We start from the raw sequence: 22488 nt of genomic DNA, 5'->3' as shown, positions 1-22488 counted from the left end.
CGATCGATGGATACCAAACGGTCTACTACAGGCTAAGGAAACTTTACTCACAAATCCGCTGTTAAGGATGAAACAGCGGGAATATAGGGCTCACTGGCAAAATCCTCTTAGTCACGTTCGAGGCGAAGGTACTCAGAATGATTGTTGGCTCCGTATGAGCTGAAGGATAATGAAGAAGCTACTACAATGACATGTTCTAGGAGCTATATAGTGATGTTACGATAATGGCACCAGACAACCCAGCCCGTAAGGTCCCAGTAGTATGCCCAAATTGAGATGGAATGATGAAAGCCACAAGTGCCGGGATAATGGATTGGCAAACGATGACACTAGACCTTGAGCGTTAGGAATCGAGGATTGTTGCAGCAAGTCAGTACCGCCAAGCGGTTTTAGCGCCTAATAAGTAAGATGTACAGAGAGGTGAAAGTGCATTCGAAGTCGTCCTAAACTTGACCCATCTGGGATGAAAAGACAACACCAATAACAATATAGCTGTAACGCTCAACGGTGCTGGCTAGCAATCGGTCATACTAGTGCCTGGGATAACTGTTTCACGCAAAACACTTCTCGTAACGGAGGAAGCTGAATTCATATACATCATACATATAGGGAAGTCATCAAACATCAGGAGAATTCCCCTTTTCGGCTCTGTATATGTGGAAGGATAATCAAGGAGCCGCTACAATGACGACATCATCCGATTAGAATCATCGATCTCTGATTAGAACCATCCGATTCCAATGTGCTAATCATGTCCCCAGATGAGAATGGGCCGTCCAGAAGGTCATAGCTCAAGCTGCGATAGGGTAATTGCATTTATTACTCCACCAGAACAGCCGGAATATTGTATTGGCATACAACGGCGCTTGAACGCCATAATTAACACAAGACGGCGCACGAACGTGAGCAATACCGAGAACTTCTGCAGCAGGTCAAGAACGCGAAGCGGTTGTAGTGTTTGATGAATAAGTAGCCTCCCTTTTATACATTTAGTGTTTGGCAAGTGCCAAAGAAATCGATTCATATATTTGGTTACAAATATTTTACCACCACTAGTTCTTATGGTCCCTCTCATTTTTATTCACTTATCGCCTTCATCGTAACGCTTTACTCGCCAACCTCATTGTCACTAATAGGGCAATAGCCATTAAATCCAGGATAGACTGCCAATTGCTACCATTGCACGTCCCGCACCGTTGGAACCAGCCGCACAAGTTAATAAACAGGTTCACATGCTGTTGCCCTCAACCGTTGGCCATAAATTATAAATTGTAAAACAAATCAACGCCGGATCTGCACGACCCAACAGCACCCCGCACAGTATCGTTGTTGTTTTTTTGTGGCGTGTCCTCTTTGGATGCAGGGAATGGAGCGGGGATCGAAAAAGAAGGCCTCACCGTGTAGAATCAAGATGAACAACCTTCGCACTGTAATCAACTTTAATAAATTATTTAAAGTGCATTTATATGTAAATGATGCATTAATATTTAATGATCCGTGGCTCGACAGCCGGCATTATTCATGCATTTGCGGGGGAGCTCGAGCCAATGTTGCACACGGGGGAATGAGCGTTGATTCATCTGCTAATGAGTGTACAATAGTTTTGTAAAAGCAGGAGTGTTTTAGAAAAACAAAAATATTAACTGACTCCTTTCTCCCTTATGAGCGCACCTCCCAAATACATGACATATGCACCCTTCATCGTTACGACTTTAGATTGTGGCACGTAGAGCGTCTGACAGCGTGCCCGAAAACACAAGTCACGGATGTAGTCCCAATCATATATATCAAGGCGATCACATTTATCGTACCAGTGGCAACAGCTGTGTTAAATCCGACCCAACCTCACTCGGCAATTCGAAAGAGTGTCATCATAAGCGCCCATCACCTTTCTTCTGGTTTGTTTCTTTCGCTAACGAAACGATTTTTAAATCTCACTCGCCAGTATATGACTGTTTCGGTGATGTTTTCGAGCTGTCCTCGGATAGAGCTAGGACGACGGTAGATTTACGACTAGACACCAAAAAATCGAACACGAAGACGATCACGTGCATCGCTTAGCTCTCAACTTTATGATCACATTTTCAACGCTGTGGTTTTAAATGACCTCCCCCGGACGTACGAGTTCCTTTCGGAGTGGCTGTGCTGGTGATGGGGACAGATAATTATGCATCCGAAAGAGCTGTTCGAAGCGACATCATTCAGAGCATGATTAAATGGTATTACTTTTGTACGGCAGTTTCTACACTATGTTTTGAGTAGTCTTAACAAAAAGAGCTGTTTGTCCACTAATTTAAGCACAGCTTTAAAATCCTACTTCTAGCCTATTTTAAAATCATGTATGTTCTACCTTTTTTTACTCCAAACTTTTGCGGTGTTTCGGTGACAGAGATTGATGTATTTGATTAGGGTAAAGATGATTTCAACGTATCGGATTTAGACCCTGCCGCAGTAAGCGAAACGGGGTAATGCCGGCTTGAGATGCCACCGTTTCGGACGTGTTTATGAGCCTTTTCCCTATCGTCTTAACGCTCATTACGTGACTTCTCAATTTCTGCTCCCCACAATCTTGCGAGCGCTCGTTAATCAAGCACACTCGCACACACACACACACACGCAGCGTTGTGCGCGGTAATGGATTAAGGCCCATTCTACGGTTTGTTTGATGAATATTTATTACTACCATTGTGGTACCGACTCGCGCGCGCACACTCGTTTCGTTCCTACCGTGCCCGGTTGAATGCCACACTTCCAAAAACGTTCAGTCGCGTATAATTTGTAACCCAATGAGCCAAGCTGTCAAGAGCGTCCACAACACAACACACAAACAACAGCGCAGCAGTACGAGCCTGCATCGCTTCGACGGTTCCCGGCCGAACCTGATCATGGCTGATCGTGTCGGGGGTACACTCGCTATCATTAACTTTATAACTTACGTCGCCCATGTTGACCGTCATCGATCAAACAAGCATTAACGGCGGATGCCAATGCGACCGACCGACCGACCGACCGACCGACCAACCTACGCGGCTCGAGCTGTCAACGAGCGAGCTGAAATATAGTTATTTGAGTTAAAAATAATTATTTATGAGCGCTGTGCACTCAACCATTTGTGGACAAGAAAATCGTTTCTCGCAGCTCGCCTCCATCTCGGCAAAGGAGGGAGCGCACGAGATTGTCTGGCGTAAAGGACGCGCTCGTCGCGTGTGGTGATGCGGCCTGCAGTAATGTCCGTCCATCATTCTACCTGCTGCTGCTAGAAGCGGCCGTTCCTTCTGACGTCAACCTGTCAGCTATTTTGCTAGGTTCATGCGGTTTTCACGCCGATGCAGTTAATCTACTGCTCGTTAGTTTAGCACTTGAATGACACGCGTGAGCGGTGTCCCATGCTCTGCCGCGCGACATCTTAGCATCATCGTCCATCATTGAAGCAGATGCACAAGAACAATGCTACAGCCGGTAACGGAAATGCATGCAACAAGCTTTATGCTGCTAATATTCCTCTTACTATACTACCGCGTGAATGTAAATGCTGATCCTTAATTGATGCTATCCAGCACGATCAAGCGTTTGATCCTTTTTCGCATAACTATGCAGCTTCAATTGGAAATGCCCATAGGCGGGTGACAAGTGATGCATTATGCGCAACATTATTGAACCGAGCGTGAGCTGTTTTTGGTGCGTTCGTACATGCACTGTACAGTTTGGTCATTCGCGATAGCCTAGCATTCGGTTGACAGTTGTAGCATAACACACCAAACTTGACGTCGAAGCGCTAAACGATGCCGACAAACTGTGTGTGTGTGTGTTTTTCTACATGCGTACTCAACTGCTATAGAAGGTATCTTTCGCGCGTATTATACCCTCCACACAAACGTTTCCTTTCGTGACGATCACCATATTGCATCGGGCATGACATGGTTCGGCGATCTTTACTTCACTGATATCTTGCTGCAAAAGGGAAGATATAAGTGCAGATAATAATACAGGCCGCTGTTGGGCCTTGGGTGGCAAAAAAAAACCAGCCCTTCGGGGGAAAAAGACAAGAAAAGCGGCCAGCCATGAGGAAATATCCATTTATTCGCCGCGTACGTGCGTGTTTGCTGATGAATCGTGATGAAAAGTCATAATTTATTTAACATCAATCATGCCTTCGCTGCTTATTTTGTTCTTGTCGAACTTTTGCAGCAGCCTTTCTAAATTGCTTCCCCACCTTTTGCATGCGCATGCATGCTTACTCATTTTGTTTTGGTTTCTATAATCGTTCAGTACATTTCCTGCTGCTTTCTGTGCCTTTTGGAATGTGGAATGCATAAAAAAAAAACATTACACAAATGTTTGCTTTTGAGCATTGAAACATGTTCAACGCGCAGTAAATAATAATTTTATAATTATATATTGCAATTTAAGCGTTCTCTTTCAATTCATATTCTTTAAAAAAAATTACAAACAATATGTTTTTTACCGGTCATTTTTAAAATATTTGTCAAGCGTTACCCCAAACGCTTGCGAACGCTTCAGCAATCATTTCAATTTTGTCATTTCAGTTCAATCTGGCCATCCTCCGCTTCAACCTAGCCTGTGCCTTGCTCAACTTGGCCTTAGTCCACAAACGGCAACAGATTTCCAGTTCTACCTGGCAATAGTTTACTTCATCCTGACCATTGCCCAGAAATGGCTCGCACATCATTAGTTCTTCTCGGAAACCCTGTGAAGATGCTAAGGAAACCCTTTTTATATCTTTACCTATCATTACTGGATATTATGTGACTCTGCCACAGACTGAATCTATTTTAGCTCTAATCTGAAATCTAACTCTTCTTCTTCTTCTTCTTCTTCTTCTTCCTCGGCACTACAACCTCGAGAGGTCTGAACCTGCCATTTCTAGCTTTCTGTGACTTGATTTTACCCGTAACAAAGTAGTCAACCCCGCGAACGGGAAGGCGGTCTGGATGGAAGTTTAACCCCGGTCCTGCAATGTGAAGACCGGCGCCGTTATCACCTCCGTCACCGGACCGCCCCAAATCTAATTAGCTCTTGTAAAACATTCGCCAACATGCCAGGTTTAAAGAAAACCCATGATCTACGTCCATAAGAAAAGCTAAAAAACTAACTCGCAAAGCCCAACGCTAATCAAATCCAAGGATTTGAAATATCTGAGCTGAGGGTCGCAATCGATCTAAGAATTTGTTGGGCTCAAATAGTTGGCTGTGAAGTCGAGATACTTAAAATCAAATGTAACAGCAATTCCGTCTACCACCCTCAGCATGGTCAAGGTTTTTTGAATTTAAGAGTTAAATTGAGATTTCATTGAAAGTTGGTTATTGCGCTGGCTGGCGATTTCAACGGCTTACTTCTTCTTGCTTGGCACTACTACCTCGAAAGGCCTCGGCCTACCACTTCTGGCTTTCTGTGAGTTGATTCGGTACTAGAATAACTCCGGACCTAAAACGCGTTACAGCCTCAACGTCCGTAACTAACATGTAAATGTCATTCCTTAAGAATTTCTAGTCAAGTTCTGATCAGACACAATAACAAACGAATCCGAATATATTAGCACTTGTCTAGATTAATTACGGGGTGCCGGCTATGTTGGGGTGGTTGACAAAGGCAAGTAAGGTAAAGAGATGTGTAGAATACACATCAGCCAGTTCAGAACCATAGACCCAGCTAATTTAAAGTCACTAAAATCCAATTCACGATGCGGCAAATCTTGGAGAAGATGGCGGTGCAACAGCTCCACTCCTACCATCTCTTCATTGATTTTAAAGCCACCTATGACAGCATAGCCAGGGTAAAACTGTACGACGCAATGAGCTCTTTTGGAATCTCGGCCAAGCTTACCAGGCTTATACGAATGACAATGGCCAACATCACATGCCAGGTGAAGGTGGATGGAAAACTCTCAGGGCCCTTTGCTACCACCAAGGGCCTGCGCCAGGAAGATGGGCTTGCCTGTCTCCTCTTCAATCTGGCGCTAGAGAGAGCCATCCGCGACTCGGAGGTGGAAACTTCGGGGAACATCTTCTATGAGTCAATCCAGATCCTGGCATACGCTGATGACATAGACATCATTGGTTTGAGGCTCTCCTATGTAGCAGAAGCTTATCAAAGGATCGAGCGTGCGGCACAGAACCTCGGGTTGGAGATTAACGAGGCGAAAACCAAAATGATGGCGGCGCCACCAGCGGCCCTGCTAACAACCACTGATTTACGCAGGGGTGATGTACAGATAGGTGACCGCGCCTTCGAAGTCGTCCAAAACTTCACCTATCTGGGGTCAAAAGTCAGCACCGACAACAACATTGATGTTGAGCTACGCGCAAGGGTGCTGGTTGCCGTCCGGTCATACTACAGCCTGAGGAAACTTCTCCACTCTAAATACCTGTCGCGACGGACGAAGCTGAGACTGTATAGAACATTTATAGTCCCAGGACTCACACACGCCTCTGAGACATGGACTCTGTCCGCAACTGACGAAGCCCTCTTAGCCGCGTTCGAGAGGAAGATGCTCAGAAGGATGTTTGGCCCAGTATGTGCGGAAGGACAATGGAGGAGCCGCTACAACGACGAGCTCTACGAGCTGTACGATGGTCTCACCATCGTGCTGCGAATTAGACTCGCCAGGCTCCGGTGGGCTGGTCACGTCATAAGAATGACACCGGACGACCCAGCCCGTAAAGTTCTTTTTGGCCGTCCACACGGACAGACGAGGCGTGGTAGGCCCAAATTGAGATGGAGTGATGGCGTTGATGCGTCCGCCAGAACGGCCGGGATAACGGATTGGCAGACGACGGCGCTGAACCGTGAGCGGTATCGAGGATTGTTGCAGCAGGCCAAGACCGCAAAGCGGTTGTAGCGCCTGATAAGTAAGTAGAGTAAACTCCAATTGAATCCAGCGGAAATGCATGGATTTTATTGTAATAATCTGAACGTCTGACGCCACTAGTATAACATCTTGCAGTTCCTGGTCCAGCTCATACTACTAAGGAGCGTGCATGTCGCAGTTGTGCGTCGTGACATGATAGTCGTCAACAACAAAATGTGTTCGTTGGCAATGCACGGACACTCTAAAAGCATACGCTCTATACACTCACAATGTGAACATTTAGGAATGAGATGAATGCGTCCGGAGGAAGCCTGCGAGCAACTTGGAAAAATATAACCCAAAATAATACTCATACGGTATTACCCGTCAGCAGCCGGCATTGTGATCACCGGCATCTTGTCAAGCTGTAAGGCTCTGGGATTAACTTTTTTGCCGATAACCTGCTACGATAACGAAGTTTTACCAGTGCACTTGCAGTGCTTCACCAGACAGGGCTTGCCTGGGCAATACCACTGTACCACCGGATCAGACAAACAATGATTTTTCTTTTCACTAGGAAACTGTTTACTCTCCTATGACCCGCTTTAAATTGAGCACAACATAGAGACATGGTTAGGTCACCAATCCGTCTCCAGGATAATCGGACTACCCTTCAGCACACGGCTATACCCACCGCTGCGTCGCTTTACTCCTCGTGTGGAACTGGTTGTTAAAGAGCATATACCGGTTGGGGAATAAGTCCGACATCCCAATATTATCGTATCTATGCGGCTTTGACATCCAGCAGGAAATCGACACCGCCAAACATAGTGTAGCATAGGCCAAAACTCGTGCCAGTGAAGAACTACCGAACGTTACTGCCTATCCAAGTTGTCATAACACTTCGATGAGATATAGCTTGCATATGTATGCGATAACTCGAAAGAGTAGTGACAGATGAAGCCCCTTGAAGGATGGATGGAGGTGAGGACCCAAACAAGATAAAATCTGCTGAACGGCGGGAGAGTGTCATTTCGCCAAGGTCTCAGATCCTTTCAACTACGAGACTCTTTACACGAAGCGCTTTCTCCCATCCTTCGGTATTGAGACAAAGATTACAGCACTCATAAACGTATGTTAACCACCTTTCGGTAGGCTGTTGGAAATGTTTATTTTTTCGAATAAAACACTAAAACCGAGTTCTGTAATGTTACTGATTGATAAAATCTTCGCGAATAATGGAACGGACAGCATATTTCCGTTGATAACATCCACTCGACCACCTTCATCATTAACACCACGTAATGTTGCATTCGTGCCGACTTGATATGCTTCCCGCAGCTGAGCAAATGGACGAGTTCCAAACATTTAGTTCTGAGAGAATCGATGCATCTTTCGTCGTGTGGGAGATTGTACCAGAGTCAAGGTACCACAAGCTTACCTCTCCAGCTCAGCTTGCTTGTTCTGCTTCAGCATCCAAAACTCATGCAGGTTCAGCAGCAACATTTGTACATCGGTCTGTTTCCTGGTTTCCGATCGTGTAACAATTTCTTACAGTCCCGTCGATAATGACCTCCTTTTCGCAATCCTGTGCACGACGTCGGACTTCGTCAAGCAGCTTCCCTTTAACAAAGTCAACCGTCAGATCTCCATCTGGTCGGCTTTCAAGAGTAACGATCAACCCGTCGTACGACCTCGGCAAGCTTGACAGCATCAGTGCCACGAAAGATAGGTTTTTTAGCTCTTCTCCAAGTGACATAAGCCGCAGCCGCAATGACACTTGGTGTTGCAGATGATCTCCAACGTTTCCTCCTTCCGGCATTCGTGCAGAAAACAGTTGACGCATGACGTGTATGTTGGACGAAAGTGATGCTCGCTCATGGTATACCTTTAGCGCATCCCACATTTCGTTTGACGTTGTTAATTGTATCACATGAGCTGTGGATCTTCCAGCACAAAATCAATCAACGCCTGCGCCTTCTCGTCGTTTGAGATCCATTTAGCGAAAACATTTTCGGGCTTTGATTCGGCAACCGCTGGCAGCAACTTTTCTCGAGTCAGAAGAAGACGAAGCTTAAACTGCCAGCTACCGTAATTCTGATCGTTCAACTTTTCAATCGTCACCTTTTCCGACATTTTCGTATTGCATTTTCGTACAAAAGATTACAGAACATGTAAACTTGTATCAACCACCGAAATAATGTGACTAAAGTTAAACCCGTTATGCTTAGACAAGGTTGCTGCGAGCCTTACTCGCTGAAACAAGAATTCCACCCCAGAACAAGACCAGATTGAAGTAACTCACATTCTGCATGTATGTTGAAAAAATGTGTGTGCAATAAGTCTGGTCTGGCTTACTCATCTTCTTCTTTCTTCTTTCTTGGCCTAACGACCACTTTAGGTTATGCCTGCCATTTTTAAACTTAATGATACCGCATAGTTGGATAGTCATTCCTTACTATGGGGGAACGGCCCAGATGGGATTTGAATCCTGCCGTGGGAAGACCGGCGCCGCTGTCGCATCTACTACCGGGCCGCTTACTCATATAATTTAGTAAAACCTGTATTCAACATCAAAAACAAATGTTTCAAACGGTTCTAAGACAGTTTCAACATCTCAAACAGAGTAGTCTTCAAATGGTAAATATCCTGATAGCTTACACAAGAATTCCAACGTTGCCAAAATTCCACTACAAATAAGTATTTGAAAGAAGTTTTCCTCAACTATTTTCTTTTCAATAACAAATCGTGGAACCAACTACCGACAATTTTCGATACCTTGGTGTTTGGTACAATTCAAGGCTAAACTGGAGTACACGTATCACCCATCTGGGGCAAAAATGCAGCAAAAGAATCAACTTTCTAAAGACAGTCACAGGATTCTGGTGGGGCGCACATCCATCAGACGTCCTGCGGCCTTATAAGACAACGGTACTATCCGTGTTGGAATATGGAAGCATATGCTTTCATTGGGCATCCAACACGCATATCCTCAAACTAGAGAGGCTACAGTATCGTTGTCTTAGACTCACACTAGGGAGCATGAAATCAACACACAACATGTCCCTAGAAGTGATGATCGGAGTGATGCCGCTGAAACTACGTACGCTCCGTTCTTCAGTATCAAATCCCTTGATAGAAGAAACTTTTAAAGCACTTCTAGAGACAGGTTCTAAGAGCAAGATCTTGAAGATCTACGAAGATTTTGTTGCCCTACAAGTGCATTCTAGCACTCCACAGGCAATAAACCGTACTGCCCTTCCTAAGACCTACAGTTCCCTTTTAACAACAGATTCCTCGTTGCACGAGGAAATTAAGACCATATCGAATGATCTTCGCCCGATGGTAGTTCCGGGCATTTTCTGGGATAAGTGTGGCCATTTAGACCAAATAAGCCAGTATTACACTGATGGATCATCCTCTAAGGAAGGCACCGGCTTCGGCGTTTTCAGTGAGTCCGCCGAAGCATTTTTCAATTGCGGGAGCCGTGTAGTGCTTACACTGCAGAACTAGCCGCAATCCTGTACGCACTATTGATGGTAGCAGCGAGACCTTCGGATCAGTACTTCATCTTTACAGATAGCCTTAGCGCTATCGAAGCACCAAGATCCCCGAAGGCTGTTAAGAGTCAGGATTACCTTACCACCAAAATCATAGAATTGCTTGGCTCAATGTTCGAAAAGGCGTTCAGGATTTCGCTAATTTGGGTACCTTCTCATTGTGGAATTCCCGGCAACGGGAAGGCAGACTCACTGGCCAAACAGGCGTCCAACAAGGCGCCTTTTACGACCGTCCGATCTCGGCCCGAGAGTTTCTTCGCCTACCACAGCAACTTTTCCTGTCTCGCTGGCAGAGCAAGTGGGGGCGGACGATCTCGGGTGATTCCTTTTCTCGATCTCTCCGCAAGTGTCCCTGCGCTCAGTGGGCTCTCTGTGGACCTAGCATTCATACGCATGATGTCTCGACTTATGTCGAATCATTTCGCGTTGAATGCTCATCTACAGCGTATAACTCTGGCTCAGACGAAGGTGTGTGGCTGCGGTGACGGATTTCACGATTTGGATCACATTCTGTGGTCCTGCGTGGAGTTTGACCCCCCTAGTTGAGTGCAGTCAAGAGCATCTGCAGTCGACCGGGTATAGAAATAAGGGAAGTGTTGGCGACTAGGGACCTCGCCTACATGAGGCACATCTACCGATTCGCCAGAGACAACGGTCTTATCCTTTGATTCCGCATCCCTACTATCCTTCCAATCCATATACCTTCGCCTTCCCGTTTTTTTTTTTTTTTGTAGTGTTACGGGTGATCCGCTGACGGAGCAAGAGCATCCGAGGTCAATGCCGACACTGTGGTAAAAAGGGAGACAGACTATTTTTAGTAACAGTGTTCCTCATTTCTGTCTAGCCTTGGTGGGGTGGGCCCGGCCTGGCTGGCGTTGGGTTCGGCGGTGGTCGGCGAGTGCAACCTTGTGATTAGCAGAGACCCTGCTGTTGCGGGATGGATCTCGCCGATAGTTTCTGAATTCGATGCTGGCCTGGTTGAGCACGGGCTATCACTGCTGGGCAGATGGAGGAACGCTGGCAAATGTTTGTACTGTCCAAATTGCTGTTCTCTTTTTGTTTCTTTTTTGTTAGACAACACAGAAGGATGTTGTATGTTTCATACATACAACCGCGCCAACATGGTTTCATTCCCAAACGCACAACTTCCTCCAACCTTATGTGTCTTGTATCCTCTGCTCTATCGAACATGTTATCCGGTCGTCAAACTGACATCGTATACACCGGTTTCAGTGCTGCCTTTGCAGTGTTTCCCTCGATCTGCTGATTGCTAAACTTGAGAGACTTGGTATCGAGGGTCGATTACTGTCCTAGCTGAAGACTTACCTGGTTTCGAGATCGTATAGAGTTAGAGTTTTGTCTTGTCTGTCCGACTCCTTCGTAGGTTCCTCGGGTGTTCCTCAAGGTAGCGTCCTAAGTCCTATTATATTTCTGTTATTTGTTAATGACTGTATTTCCATCCTCCCCGCCGAAGGTTTTCTGTATTACGCAGATGATCTCAAGATCTTCCTTCCTGTGTCCTCGTCTGCTGACTGTTGTCTTCTCCAATCTGTACTAAATTCCCTCTCTGTTTAGTGTAGGCAATGATAAAAATTGCCTACTCCTGTCCCCTGATAAGTGTTGTGTGATCTCGTTTTCTCGTTATAGTTCTCGTTTTTCGTTTAGTTACACGCTCTGTGATACAGTTATACGTCGCGTATCCTCTGTAAAGGATCTAGGTGTGTCTAGATGTGTGTAAAGGATCTAGGCTCGACGAAACGCTGTAATTCAGTTCCCACATTGATTATGTTATCAGCAAGGCTAACAAATCACTGGGTCTGATCATTAGGCTATCCTCCAAAATCTGCGATCCCCTCTGCTTGAAGTCCCTGTACTGCTGTTACGCGTCCTCCTTGGAATACGCGGCTGTAGTCTGGCTCCACTGCGATGGCCAGACTGAAGAGTGTTCAGCGTAAATTTACTCGTGTTGCTGTTCGGTGCTTCCTTAACGGTTATCATCTTGCTCTCCCTCCCTATCCAGTCCGTTGCCGTCTTCTTGGGCTAGAAACCATTGAGGATAGGCATTTCCATATCCGTGCTAGCTTCATTGCAGGTCTCCTGTTAAATGAACTTTATGTCCCTTCCCTCCTGTCTAGCATCCCTCTTTATGCTCCTTCCCGTCGCCTCCGCGATAGACCACCCCTTTATATCCCATTCCGCCACACCCGCTACGGTTCGAACGATCTTCTGCTACGAGCTTTATCGGCATTCAATAAGTGCTATCACCTGTTCGACTATAACGTCCCCCTGTCTCGTTTTCGTGTCCGTCTTCGTGAAGCCTCTTTCCTTGCCACCTAATCCTACTGTCATCCTTCCAAAATATCGAACATCCTCCAATAGCCACACATCCACAGCCGAGTATGCTTGGGATAAGGCAAATAACAGGGAGAAAATGCCTTGTTAACTGTTGTTTTTTGTTATTTTTGTGAAATTGTAATTCGTCAACATACGCGGTGTTGACTAAACGGCATCTAGCCGTCTACTTTAAATAAATAAATAAATCGTGGAACGCATACATTTTTTAAACTCTTAAAAATGGCAGATCTGATGTCTACATACATTTTAAACTACAGTGAATCTAGCTTATCCTATGAAGAGATTTACTTAACAGCTTATTTGTGTAGTGTAATGGATGTACAACATTATTTTACAACTTAAAAAAGAAAATATTTTAAACCTTATCCCATCGTACTTGTCGCCGACGAAGGACTTCGGACCTACATTCCGACATATCTTCATCGTAAGTGTCAGTGTTCTCGAACACGGCCTCTCTGAAGACCTCCACATCCAGCTCGTTGACGACATCCGTTAATCACCGGCAATAGTTTTCTGTTGGATTCCGGGTCATTCCGGATTACGGAAATGCACAATAGTTTTACCATGACACGAGCCATACTGCAAAGGAATGTTGCGAATAAAAAGTATCGAGAACGACCATCGTAAACCTTTTACATTTATAGTTGTACGTATGGATGTTTCTGAAGCCTAACTATAAAATGAGCGTCAAGGTATTTATCGCAAGTATAATGATTTTCGACAAAGAACGACAAAAAGAGAAAAGTAACGTTTACGCATTACCACTTACGCATAGCAAACGTTGTGAACTGAAAAACTATTTGTAACTAACAACTAAAATTTTATGGGACAAAAATCGATATCGTTAAATTCTTTCCTATTCAGAATGTCTACGCTTTCCTGTCAGTAACAAATGCAACCCCATGGATGGGCATCTGATACGAATACCCGTTTAATACAATCATCATCAGCATCATCGCAGTCTGAACAACCATCCGGTTCCTCGTAGGGCTCAACATCAGCTAATGATGATGACAATTCATATCCTTCGTATTCGTTTTGATCCTCCATGTCACGACCGACTCGTCCTCACAAGATGAACAACCTAACTTCACAAACACAAACACCGTCCAGCAATAATCTGACTTTCCTGTGATCACCGAAACTCACACTATTGGCGCTACTACCTCTACTACGCACCAGAATCCTGTTTTGCGGCCGTCACGTTCTCACTCAGCGCTTCATTGCGGCACAGCACCTGACACCTGTCCTTTTTTCGGCGCTCGCCTTGATCGTCCAGCAGATTCCAAAATGGGGCTTTTTGTTACGCATTTGGCACCACACGTTGCTGATGAAGAAACGAAAGCATTCATTATGAACCGACTCGGCACGCATGAGTGTGTAATTCATCGAATTTTACCTCGAGACAGAGATCCTGCCACTTTCCGTTTCGTTTCCTTCAAAATCAGCCTTCCACGTTTCTTGCGCGATGCTGCATTATCTCCTCTCACATGGCCGAAAGGATTCGTGTTTGGTGAGTTCCTTCCTCGTAGTAGACAGAACGACACGTTTTTTTCCGAGACACGATGCATAATTCTCCGGTGCCCACAGAGAACCTTTCAACCAGGGATCGCACCAACAACTGAATAGCTCACGACACTCTCACGCTTTGGATCATCTGCGCCTCTACTATCAGAACGTCCGTGGATTACGCACTAAAACCTATGAGTTCTTTGCCAATTGTTTTGACTGCGACCATGACGTCATTATCTTAACTGAAACATGGCTAGACGATGCTATACCATCAGCTATGTTATTCGATTGTGACCGCAAGGAAGCGTTCTAGGACCACTATTGTTCGTTATTTTTATTAATGACATTGCGATTTTTCTGCCTGATGCATACAAATCGCTATACGCCGATGACCTAAAAATCTACGTACCTGTTACTAAGTTAGCCGACTGCGAAGTATTACAAAATAGTTTAAACAAATTCAGCGTATGGTTTACTAGGAACCAACCTGACCTGACGATTTCCAAAGCCCTACTTGTATCAGGTTTCGTCATTCGTGTTTGTAAATAGTTTAAAGATCCGTTCTGTTTAAAATCGTTGTTTTGTTCCCTAGTTCGTCCCATCATCGAATTTGCTGGTATAGTTTGGTCCCCGCGCCAACAAGATAAAATAGTCAGATTAGAAGCCATTCAGCGCAAATTTACAAAAAAAATATTTTATCGATTACCTTGGTCTCGTCCTCGCCTGTCCAGACTACCGAACAAGGTGCTTACTATTTGGACTCGAATCATTAGAACATAGAAGAATGACGGCACAGTGCATATTTCTTAACAAGACTATTAGCGGAAATATTGACGCCCCGTTTATTCTGCTCTTCCTTGCTTATTATAAAATTAACTTCCTTGCTCCAGGTAGACAATTATGACCACGACAACTATTACGACCGGATTTTTCTTCTACAAACCATAGCGCTAACGACCCAATAACACAAATGATGATGGAGACATACAATGATTTTGATAATTTAATAGATTTTAACATGTCAATTAACAATTTAAAAACTCTTTTAAGGCAACGGTTTTGATGATTATTTATTGTAACGTATCTGGTTCATGTTATGCAGGCAATTATTGTTAGATAACTAATAAACGAATATGAATATGAATGTCGTGTAAGAGATTATTCGCGTCTTGCAATACTGATGACGATAATCATGATGATGATGATGATGACGGTGATCGATAATAAGAATGGTCTACTGCTGTTGGTTGAGGCATAGAAAAAAGAATAATATAATTATTCAGGCGGAAAAATGTAACATAAGATCAAATGATCGGATTATAGAAAAATACATGCACATAAAATACATCGAGGAGCATACGTCGAGGAATTGCATTTTGTGACATGACGCTTAAATTTGCATCCCAGCAGCTAAAATCTACTTCCCCATACGCAGAAGACCTGGAAGACGCCTGATGGGTTTTGATCTACCGTTTTTGTCATCTCCTACTTTATTTACCATTTACTGAACTCTTCGTCGCGACCGGTTAATATTTGAAGCCAGTCCTTTGCCAGCTGGTCGTTCCAGTACTTTTATATTGCCCTTGTATTGCTTCTTCCGACAATGCGATCTCGAATAGCTTCAATTGACGGTTGCTGAGTGACATTGAGCGTATATGATGTTTCTCCACAGCCAGTCCATGTCCTCCAATGATCTCTTAACAGAACTTATTAAACACAAGTTTGGGCAAAAGAAATTAATATAATTATTTGGCTCCGTGAGGCATAAATTATCCTTCAGAACTTCAGTACCGATTTGGGAGACACATTTGCCTTGGACTCGTTTTTCTTGCTCTTAGTTAGGCTTCTTGAGCAAACATGAACGACCTCAGGCTCAGGCTGATCAGTATAAAAATGTCCAAGCGAGTCGCAAAAGAAAATACGACATCGTTTTAACCGTCCTATTGATTAGCACTGTCCAGGCTTTCAATTATCTCTGTAGCTTACAGTCATCCGCCCTGAACATACCTGCCATTTCCTAGCTGCTTAACGCCGTTGATAATATTCGACTATAAATAGTTAAAACACCTTACATTTAAATGTTGTCTGACTATAAGGGACAGAGATGATTAGAACTGGATGGAAATATATTATCACCAAACGCAAGAGTTGAAATAGTATACAATCTACCAAAAATACACATTTCAGGCCAAAGCACTGGAGTGCACTGAATATCCGTTCACAATGGAATCTGATATGGTGCCCTTGTAGGCTGAAAGTTCACTTGTCCACTGCTAGAGATAGTAGTTCCAAAGAAGGAAAATCCTCTGTATTATGCGATAGCAGATCAAAATGCTAAACAAGATATAAAATGATTATTAATCGTCGTAAGCCATAAATACTTTCTTTTCTAATATCCGTTTGCACCGAGCGACAACTGGAGAAGGAACCGGCTTTTCTGCTCTCTATTGTGCCATGAGCAAAATCTATTTTAAGTACGCGGCGCGCAATATAAAGCCTAGCCTGACTTTCCCAACCCTTCCATGGGGAGACTACCAATTCTTCTTCTTGCACGGGTTGCATGTTGCTGTTCTTGGCCCGAATAATGTAGCCAAAACTGAATCGACAATGCGTACGCGCATGAAACGCTCCGCCTTAGCTGGTAAATTGTTTCGGGAGCAAAAGTTTTATACCCGGAAAAAACCATATGACCATAAATTACGCTTTATTGTGCATCGCCTTCCACTGTTCTAGCCAGTCGCGCACGCGCTCCACATTAGCGTCTAGATCCTGCTTTGTGTCGCTCTGTAGCTCGAAAATAATATCTTTCCGATAGGCGTCTTTAGCTTCGTCCAACGGAATCTGGAATATTTCGCATTCCATGTTTGACTTTATCTTGCGCTCGTTGTACTCACGCGCCTGCAACCGATCGTACAGCAGCGAGGTGGAACAACGCACAACAAAAACGGCCGCGAACCAGCGCTCCGGGAAAAAATCGGAGCTGTGGTATTCGACCACATTACCGCCCTGCTTCATCAGCGGCTCTAGATAGTCCAGTAGCTTGTCCTCGTCCAACACCGGACATTCGAACTCCTCATCGTACTCCTCAACAAACTTGTTAACACTCACTATTTCGCTCACATTTTGCCACTGGAAGGCCAGCTTTTCGGCCAGCTGCTGACACAGTTCCGATTTTCCTGTTCCAGGTGTACCTGCCCAATTAGAAACGAAACGAATCATTGCTTTGGTACTTTGGGGTTGCAGAGATAGGCGAAACAAACCATACCTGTTACCAATATGTTGGGCAGAACCATCATTCAAGCTTCCGTGTTGATGCTCCGTTTAGCTATGTTTCGCGCGGCACCAACCAGCAACAGTACATTGCACGCTTGCCAAACCGTTCCTCCTTTCGGTCACAGCGATCTGGTAGGCCAAAATTCGGTTATTTGTGGTTAAAAATATCCTAATACGATGCTTTTTTTCCTTAATGCTATAGGAATTTTTGATCCTCGATCAAGAACAACAGCTGCTCAATGAATCGCAACGGCTCCGTCCGAACTGTTGACATCGGTTCTCCGCGTGCTTGAGCTGTCATTCTTTGACATCCGCAACATTGCAGGGGTTTCCAGTTGAAAATTTGAAAGTTATAAATTTCGTTATAATATAGCCTTTCTTTTGTTACACCGCGTGATTTTTGATTTCGCACTTTATGTAGCGTTAATAAATGTACAAAATGCCACTGGTAGCGAGGTTGGAAACATCCTGATTCTACCAATCCCAACACGAAGCTAACTTGGAACTAAATCAGTAGATTGTTTTCGTTGATCCATACTGCAAGCAACTAATAAAAACAACGCAAGTATCCTAAGCGCTAATTAAAATCGTTATTTAAAGGAAATAAATGAGTGAGTCCTCATCTCATCTCATTCTGGGATTCCGTACAGTGCAACGGAGCAGCATTATTTAAACGGGTTCAAGCTTCCGTTTCTTCCCTTTTCTAATCTTCATGTTCCATACCACTCACTCTTGTATTGGCTATGACGGTTCGCATTCACCACTGATAATTAATGCATTTAACATCTGTTCAAACAAACCACGCTTGTAACAACCCGGCATGTGCGGCAATCTTTCTCGCCTGGTTCACAATGATTGCCGTTTATTGATTCGATTCTTGGTGCATGTTGAACCTTAAAAATGTTAATAGTTGCATTTATTTAGTTGCACAGTGCTCATGATGCCTGCAACGACTAGTTTCCTTATCATTATGCGGTGATATTGATAATGGTACGAAATAGTCAAATGACACTTCCTTCTTTCCAAAGTTAAGGTTGAAATCCAATTTCAAACAATCAAGCGTGTAATGTTAGCCATTTCAATCAGAAAACGATTAAACCTCTGTTCGATCATACACCATCATCCATACATTTTCACTATTCAAATTTTCAACCAAAAATTTGCTCTAGCCACGATGATGTGTTCAGTTTTCCATTATTTATTGAATGTATCTCTTGCATGCTAAACTGTGCTAATAGTATGTTAAGGTTTTACTTTCTTCCTACATATCGTATGCAATCTTTAGCATTATTCCATCTTAACATTTCCTCATCTAAGCCTAGAAATACACAAATACACAAGTAGCAGGAAGAGTTTAGCTCGCCACATAACGGAATAGTAAGAATGGTTAGCAGGGGATGTAGAAATAAAATTAAAGTCGCGCAGCTGTCCGCAGTGTCCCTCCTCCGAAGACCTCACATTGTACTGCTTTGTTGTGTCTGCATTGGTTGGTGTGGCTCTTATCTTTTTCCTAACCACAACTAAATTCACTGGCGCGCACTTGTTCTGCCCTTTCTCTCTTCCCGTTTTTTGTTGTTGTGTTAATGTTCGGTCGCAACACAATCACGGCCAAGATGCAAGTTCAATTGTAAATGTATTGTTTGATGTCGTTGCTGCGGCTTCAACCCAGGCCAGGAGGAATTGCTCTTCAATTAATCCGTTCGATTGTTTAACATCGATTGCCTCGCTGCTACTGTTCACCCGAAGCCACTTACGCCGGAAGTTGTAGCTTTTTGCCTTTAAGGACCTTCGTTATGTAGAGATAGAAGAAGTCACAGTACAGGATCGTCTGGATCGCGCCGGCAAAGATGGCAATCAGATCGTAGTGGCCCTCGGCGTAATATCGGTAGATCCAGTTCAGCAAGTACAGCGCGCGGTATGAGCCCAGGGCGAACAAGTAGTGGCTGGTGATGCTTTCCGCTTCGCCTGTTTTGCTGACCAAGAACAGCTGGGGCAGTATGGCAACCGCTTCCAGATAGATGGAGAACGTCCACAGAATCTCCAGCGGGGTGAAGGCGTTATTGATCAGCAGAGCCAACAGGAAGCACGGTACCAGCAGGAACTCGATGCGGAACGAATCGTGGTTGTGGTCGTAGGTCGCTTTAAACTTGACGTACATCAGATAGATCGTGGCCACCGAGGTGCTGATGAAAACCAGCTTCATGAAGGTGTTGTATACGCTGATGAACGTGGTTACCAGATCCAGGTAGCGACTAATATAGACGATAGCGAACAGAATTTGCGATTTGCCGGAAATGCCAGCGCATGATCTGGTTTTCCATATCTTTATCAGAAGTAGAATGATTGCAAGCAGATGCGATAAATCGCCAGCCAATCTGAAAATATTCATTTTCGCAAATTACTCCACTCCTGTGTTGCGGGGTTCTGGATGTGTGACGAAATTTGTCCGGCCTTTGGTCAAATGCACGGGAAGGGAGGGGTTTCCCTCGTCTGTTTCCTTAAACTAGTTGGATTGTGTCTACCACACTCTCGTAGCAATTTGTTGTCGGTTCTACGGCAAAGAGTTTCCCGAGAATGGTCGGTTCAACTGCAGCACACACACAGAAGAAGGCGACCTGCCGCAGATGATGGGATGGGATGACACAAAATATACACGCAGGCTAAACAAGAAGGGGTTGTTCTGCACACGTAGCCGTGTCGCCGGTAACTTTGTCGTGATCAGTCTTCCGTCACTTCCGCCTCTGCGCCGATGAGCCTGACCCGAAAGGATCGAGCTAAAGATGTCCAGAAAGTGGTTTTTTTCACTACTATCACGGTTTTTTTTACTGAAAATATCGAAGCAACCGGACACCGACCGACTGACGTGTAAACACTTCTTCTTATTGATGTTTTTCCTTATTCTTAAAATGGCGTTGATAGTTTTGACATCTACCAGCAGCACCAAGGTATATAGAGCACGGAACAGTTGGCACACTGGGCCAATCAAATGGCGGTTTTTGGTCGACGAATTCAATTTAATTTTTTTAGATTTTTGGTTCCATTTTTGTGATTTATGCTGAATTGTGTGCACTTTGCACTAAAATTTATAATATTTTTTTCAAATATCCATTCTAACGGTTTAATCTAAAACTTTTGTCTGTGTAAGGCGTAAACACGTGAACGCCAAGAGTATGCTCTCTTTCGCTCTCTCTGACTAACCGGTACAATATTTTACTACAACCCGCATTGGTCGCAAAAGATCGGGAAAATCAACCACATTTAGCTAAATGCTCAACTTTTATTATTTGCAACAAACATTGGAATCAATCGGGTGATATGCGCGGTAGATATCTGTGAGTAACAGTGAAACGTTTAATATCAATTATTGGATCAGATCTTATCTTCACACTCTCGTACACTGCATACAACCCAAGCACAGAACCAAAGTTTGAAATCGATCTCAAATCCGAGCACATTTCGAGGTGGATGGAAATTGGTGTAATTTTGCCTATAAGACTACCGCACAAGTGTACGAAATATTTTCGTATCATTACTTAACTGGGACATATGTGCTGCTCTAACAGATCGTACTAACCGTTACGATGCGCTCTCGATGCTTTAGCGTGGCAATTCGAAATGCCAGCAACACGAATAGCACCGTTTGAACGCCACCCGCTATGAACGCTAGCGGATCGTATAACCCATAAAGACTGTACCGATCGATCCAATGCAGTATGTAGAGTGCACGATACGAACCGAGCAGCAGCAGATAACACTTGAACCATGGCTCCACATGGAACGTTTTGCAGATTAAGTCCATCTGCGGCAGAATGGCAACCGCTTCGAGAAAGATGGAAAACGACCACAATATTTCAAACGCTTCCATGCGATAGTTCACGAACAGAGCGGTCACGAAGCAGGGCAAAATCAGAACCTCATTGTAGAAGGTGTCGTTTTCCCGGTCGTAAGTTTTCCGATAGAAGCTGTGCATCGCCAACACGGTTATTAGCGTCACGCTGATGAAGAGCGTTTTCATCAGCACATTGTAGACGCTGTAGGTTTCGGGGAACGTGACGAGATCGGCATAACGTGTGGCGAACACAGTCACGTACAGGATCTGTGTTTTGCCGGACACGCCAAAGCAGGACTTGGTGCGCCATATGTTGAACAGCAGGTAGAGCAGCGCAAACGCGTGGAATGAGTCCGCTAGCAACCGGTAGCCAGTAAGCTGTGGAAAATACAACATACGTCAATCGAACTGCACGCACCGTTCACAGAAATGCACCGCTCAAAAATGTTTGCTCACCATTATGCTATGTTTTTATGCGCCACTTTCAGTCTCTAAAACTCAAAACGTCTTCATGGGATGTTCCGCTATACACGCTACGGACGTGAGATGAAAAATGAAAGCAAACGCAATGGTAGAAAACTCATTGCCAAAGTGACAACATGCAGCGCAGCTAGAACTGTGTTCGGATGTGTTTATTCCGTGTACAAGTGTGGAGCAGTACAGCATTCTTGTGCATGAGATGCAGCCCACACACTTGTGCAATCTGCCCAGAAGATGCATGCTTGCAGTGGTGTTGGTTTAGCCGTTGAAACCGGTATTGCGATTCCTCTCCACTGGCAGATTGGAACGAACGGCTCAGCGATGGATTTTCCCTGCCAAGCAACAAGTACCATTCATGTTGATGCTGGGAAAGTACAAACATGCGTCATAAAGTTGGAAAAATGAAACAATAAAAAGACTTCCCCTGTAGGAAATGATTCCAGATGTTTAATCTCTCTTGTATGAAAAATTGCCTCCTTTGATGCTTGGTGCAGCTTATCTATTGCGCATGCATCCTCAAACAACAGAGACAAACGTATGCACTAATAGTTATCAAATGAATGGTCTGTCCGCAGGGTCCTGTAGTCTTCTAAATGTAAATGATGTCATCATGGAGCGCTCAAGGTCATCATTGCAGTAAGAATACGTACAACTTTTCGAGTTGGACAACG

The 22488-nt window shown here is 44.3% G+C and overlaps 3 protein-coding genes across 3 annotated transcripts; all 3 read right to left on the bottom strand.

The window, feature by feature from the left end:
* Nucleotides 1–13416: 13416 nt before the first annotated feature.
* LOC118511027 (adenylate kinase isoenzyme 6 homolog) lies at nt 13417–17798 on the bottom strand. Its single transcript, XM_036053607.1, has 3 exons — nt 17501–17798; nt 14123–17426; nt 13417–14050 (listed from the first exon to the last, which is right to left on the bottom strand). The coding sequence occupies exons 1-2, from the start codon at nt 17529–17531 to the stop codon at nt 16933–16935; spliced, it is 525 nt and encodes a 174-aa protein (XP_035909500.1). The 5' UTR covers nt 17532–17798; the 3' UTR covers nt 13417–14050; nt 14123–16932.
* Nucleotides 17799–18683: 885 nt separating this feature from the next.
* Nucleotides 18684–20629, bottom strand: LOC118511024 (ER lumen protein-retaining receptor). Its single transcript, XM_036053602.1, has one exon. The coding sequence runs from the start codon at nt 19895–19897 to the stop codon at nt 19259–19261; it is 639 nt and encodes a 212-aa protein (XP_035909495.1). The 5' UTR covers nt 19898–20629; the 3' UTR covers nt 18684–19258.
* Nucleotides 20630–20765: 136 nt separating this feature from the next.
* Nucleotides 20766–22374, bottom strand: LOC118511023 (ER lumen protein-retaining receptor-like). Its single transcript, XM_036053601.1, has 2 exons — nt 21794–22374; nt 20766–21715 (listed from the first exon to the last, which is right to left on the bottom strand). The coding sequence occupies exons 1-2, from the start codon at nt 21794–21796 to the stop codon at nt 21065–21067; spliced, it is 654 nt and encodes a 217-aa protein (XP_035909494.1). The 5' UTR covers nt 21797–22374; the 3' UTR covers nt 20766–21064.
* Between the last annotated feature and the right edge of the window lie 114 nt (nt 22375–22488).

Source organism: Anopheles stephensi, chromosome 3, assembly GCF_013141755.1.
Source record: "Anopheles stephensi strain Indian chromosome 3, UCI_ANSTEP_V1.0, whole genome shotgun sequence".
NCBI classification, from domain to species: domain Eukaryota; kingdom Metazoa; phylum Arthropoda; class Insecta; order Diptera; family Culicidae; genus Anopheles; species Anopheles stephensi.
This window is presented reverse-complemented; position numbering and strand designations above follow the sequence as displayed.

Bases quoted from the DNA above. Each gene is read 5' to 3' on its own strand.
- LOC118511027 (XM_036053607.1), bottom strand. From the start codon at position 17,531: ATGATGGTTCTGCCCAACATATTGGTAACAG. The intron at 17,427-17,500 runs GTATGGTTTGTT...CTAATTGGGCAG, and splicing joins GCCCAACATATTGGTAACAG to GTACACCTGGAACAGGAAAA.
- LOC118511024 (XM_036053602.1), bottom strand. From the start codon at position 19,897: ATGAATATTTTCAGATTGGCTGGCGATTTATCGCATCTGCTTGCAATC.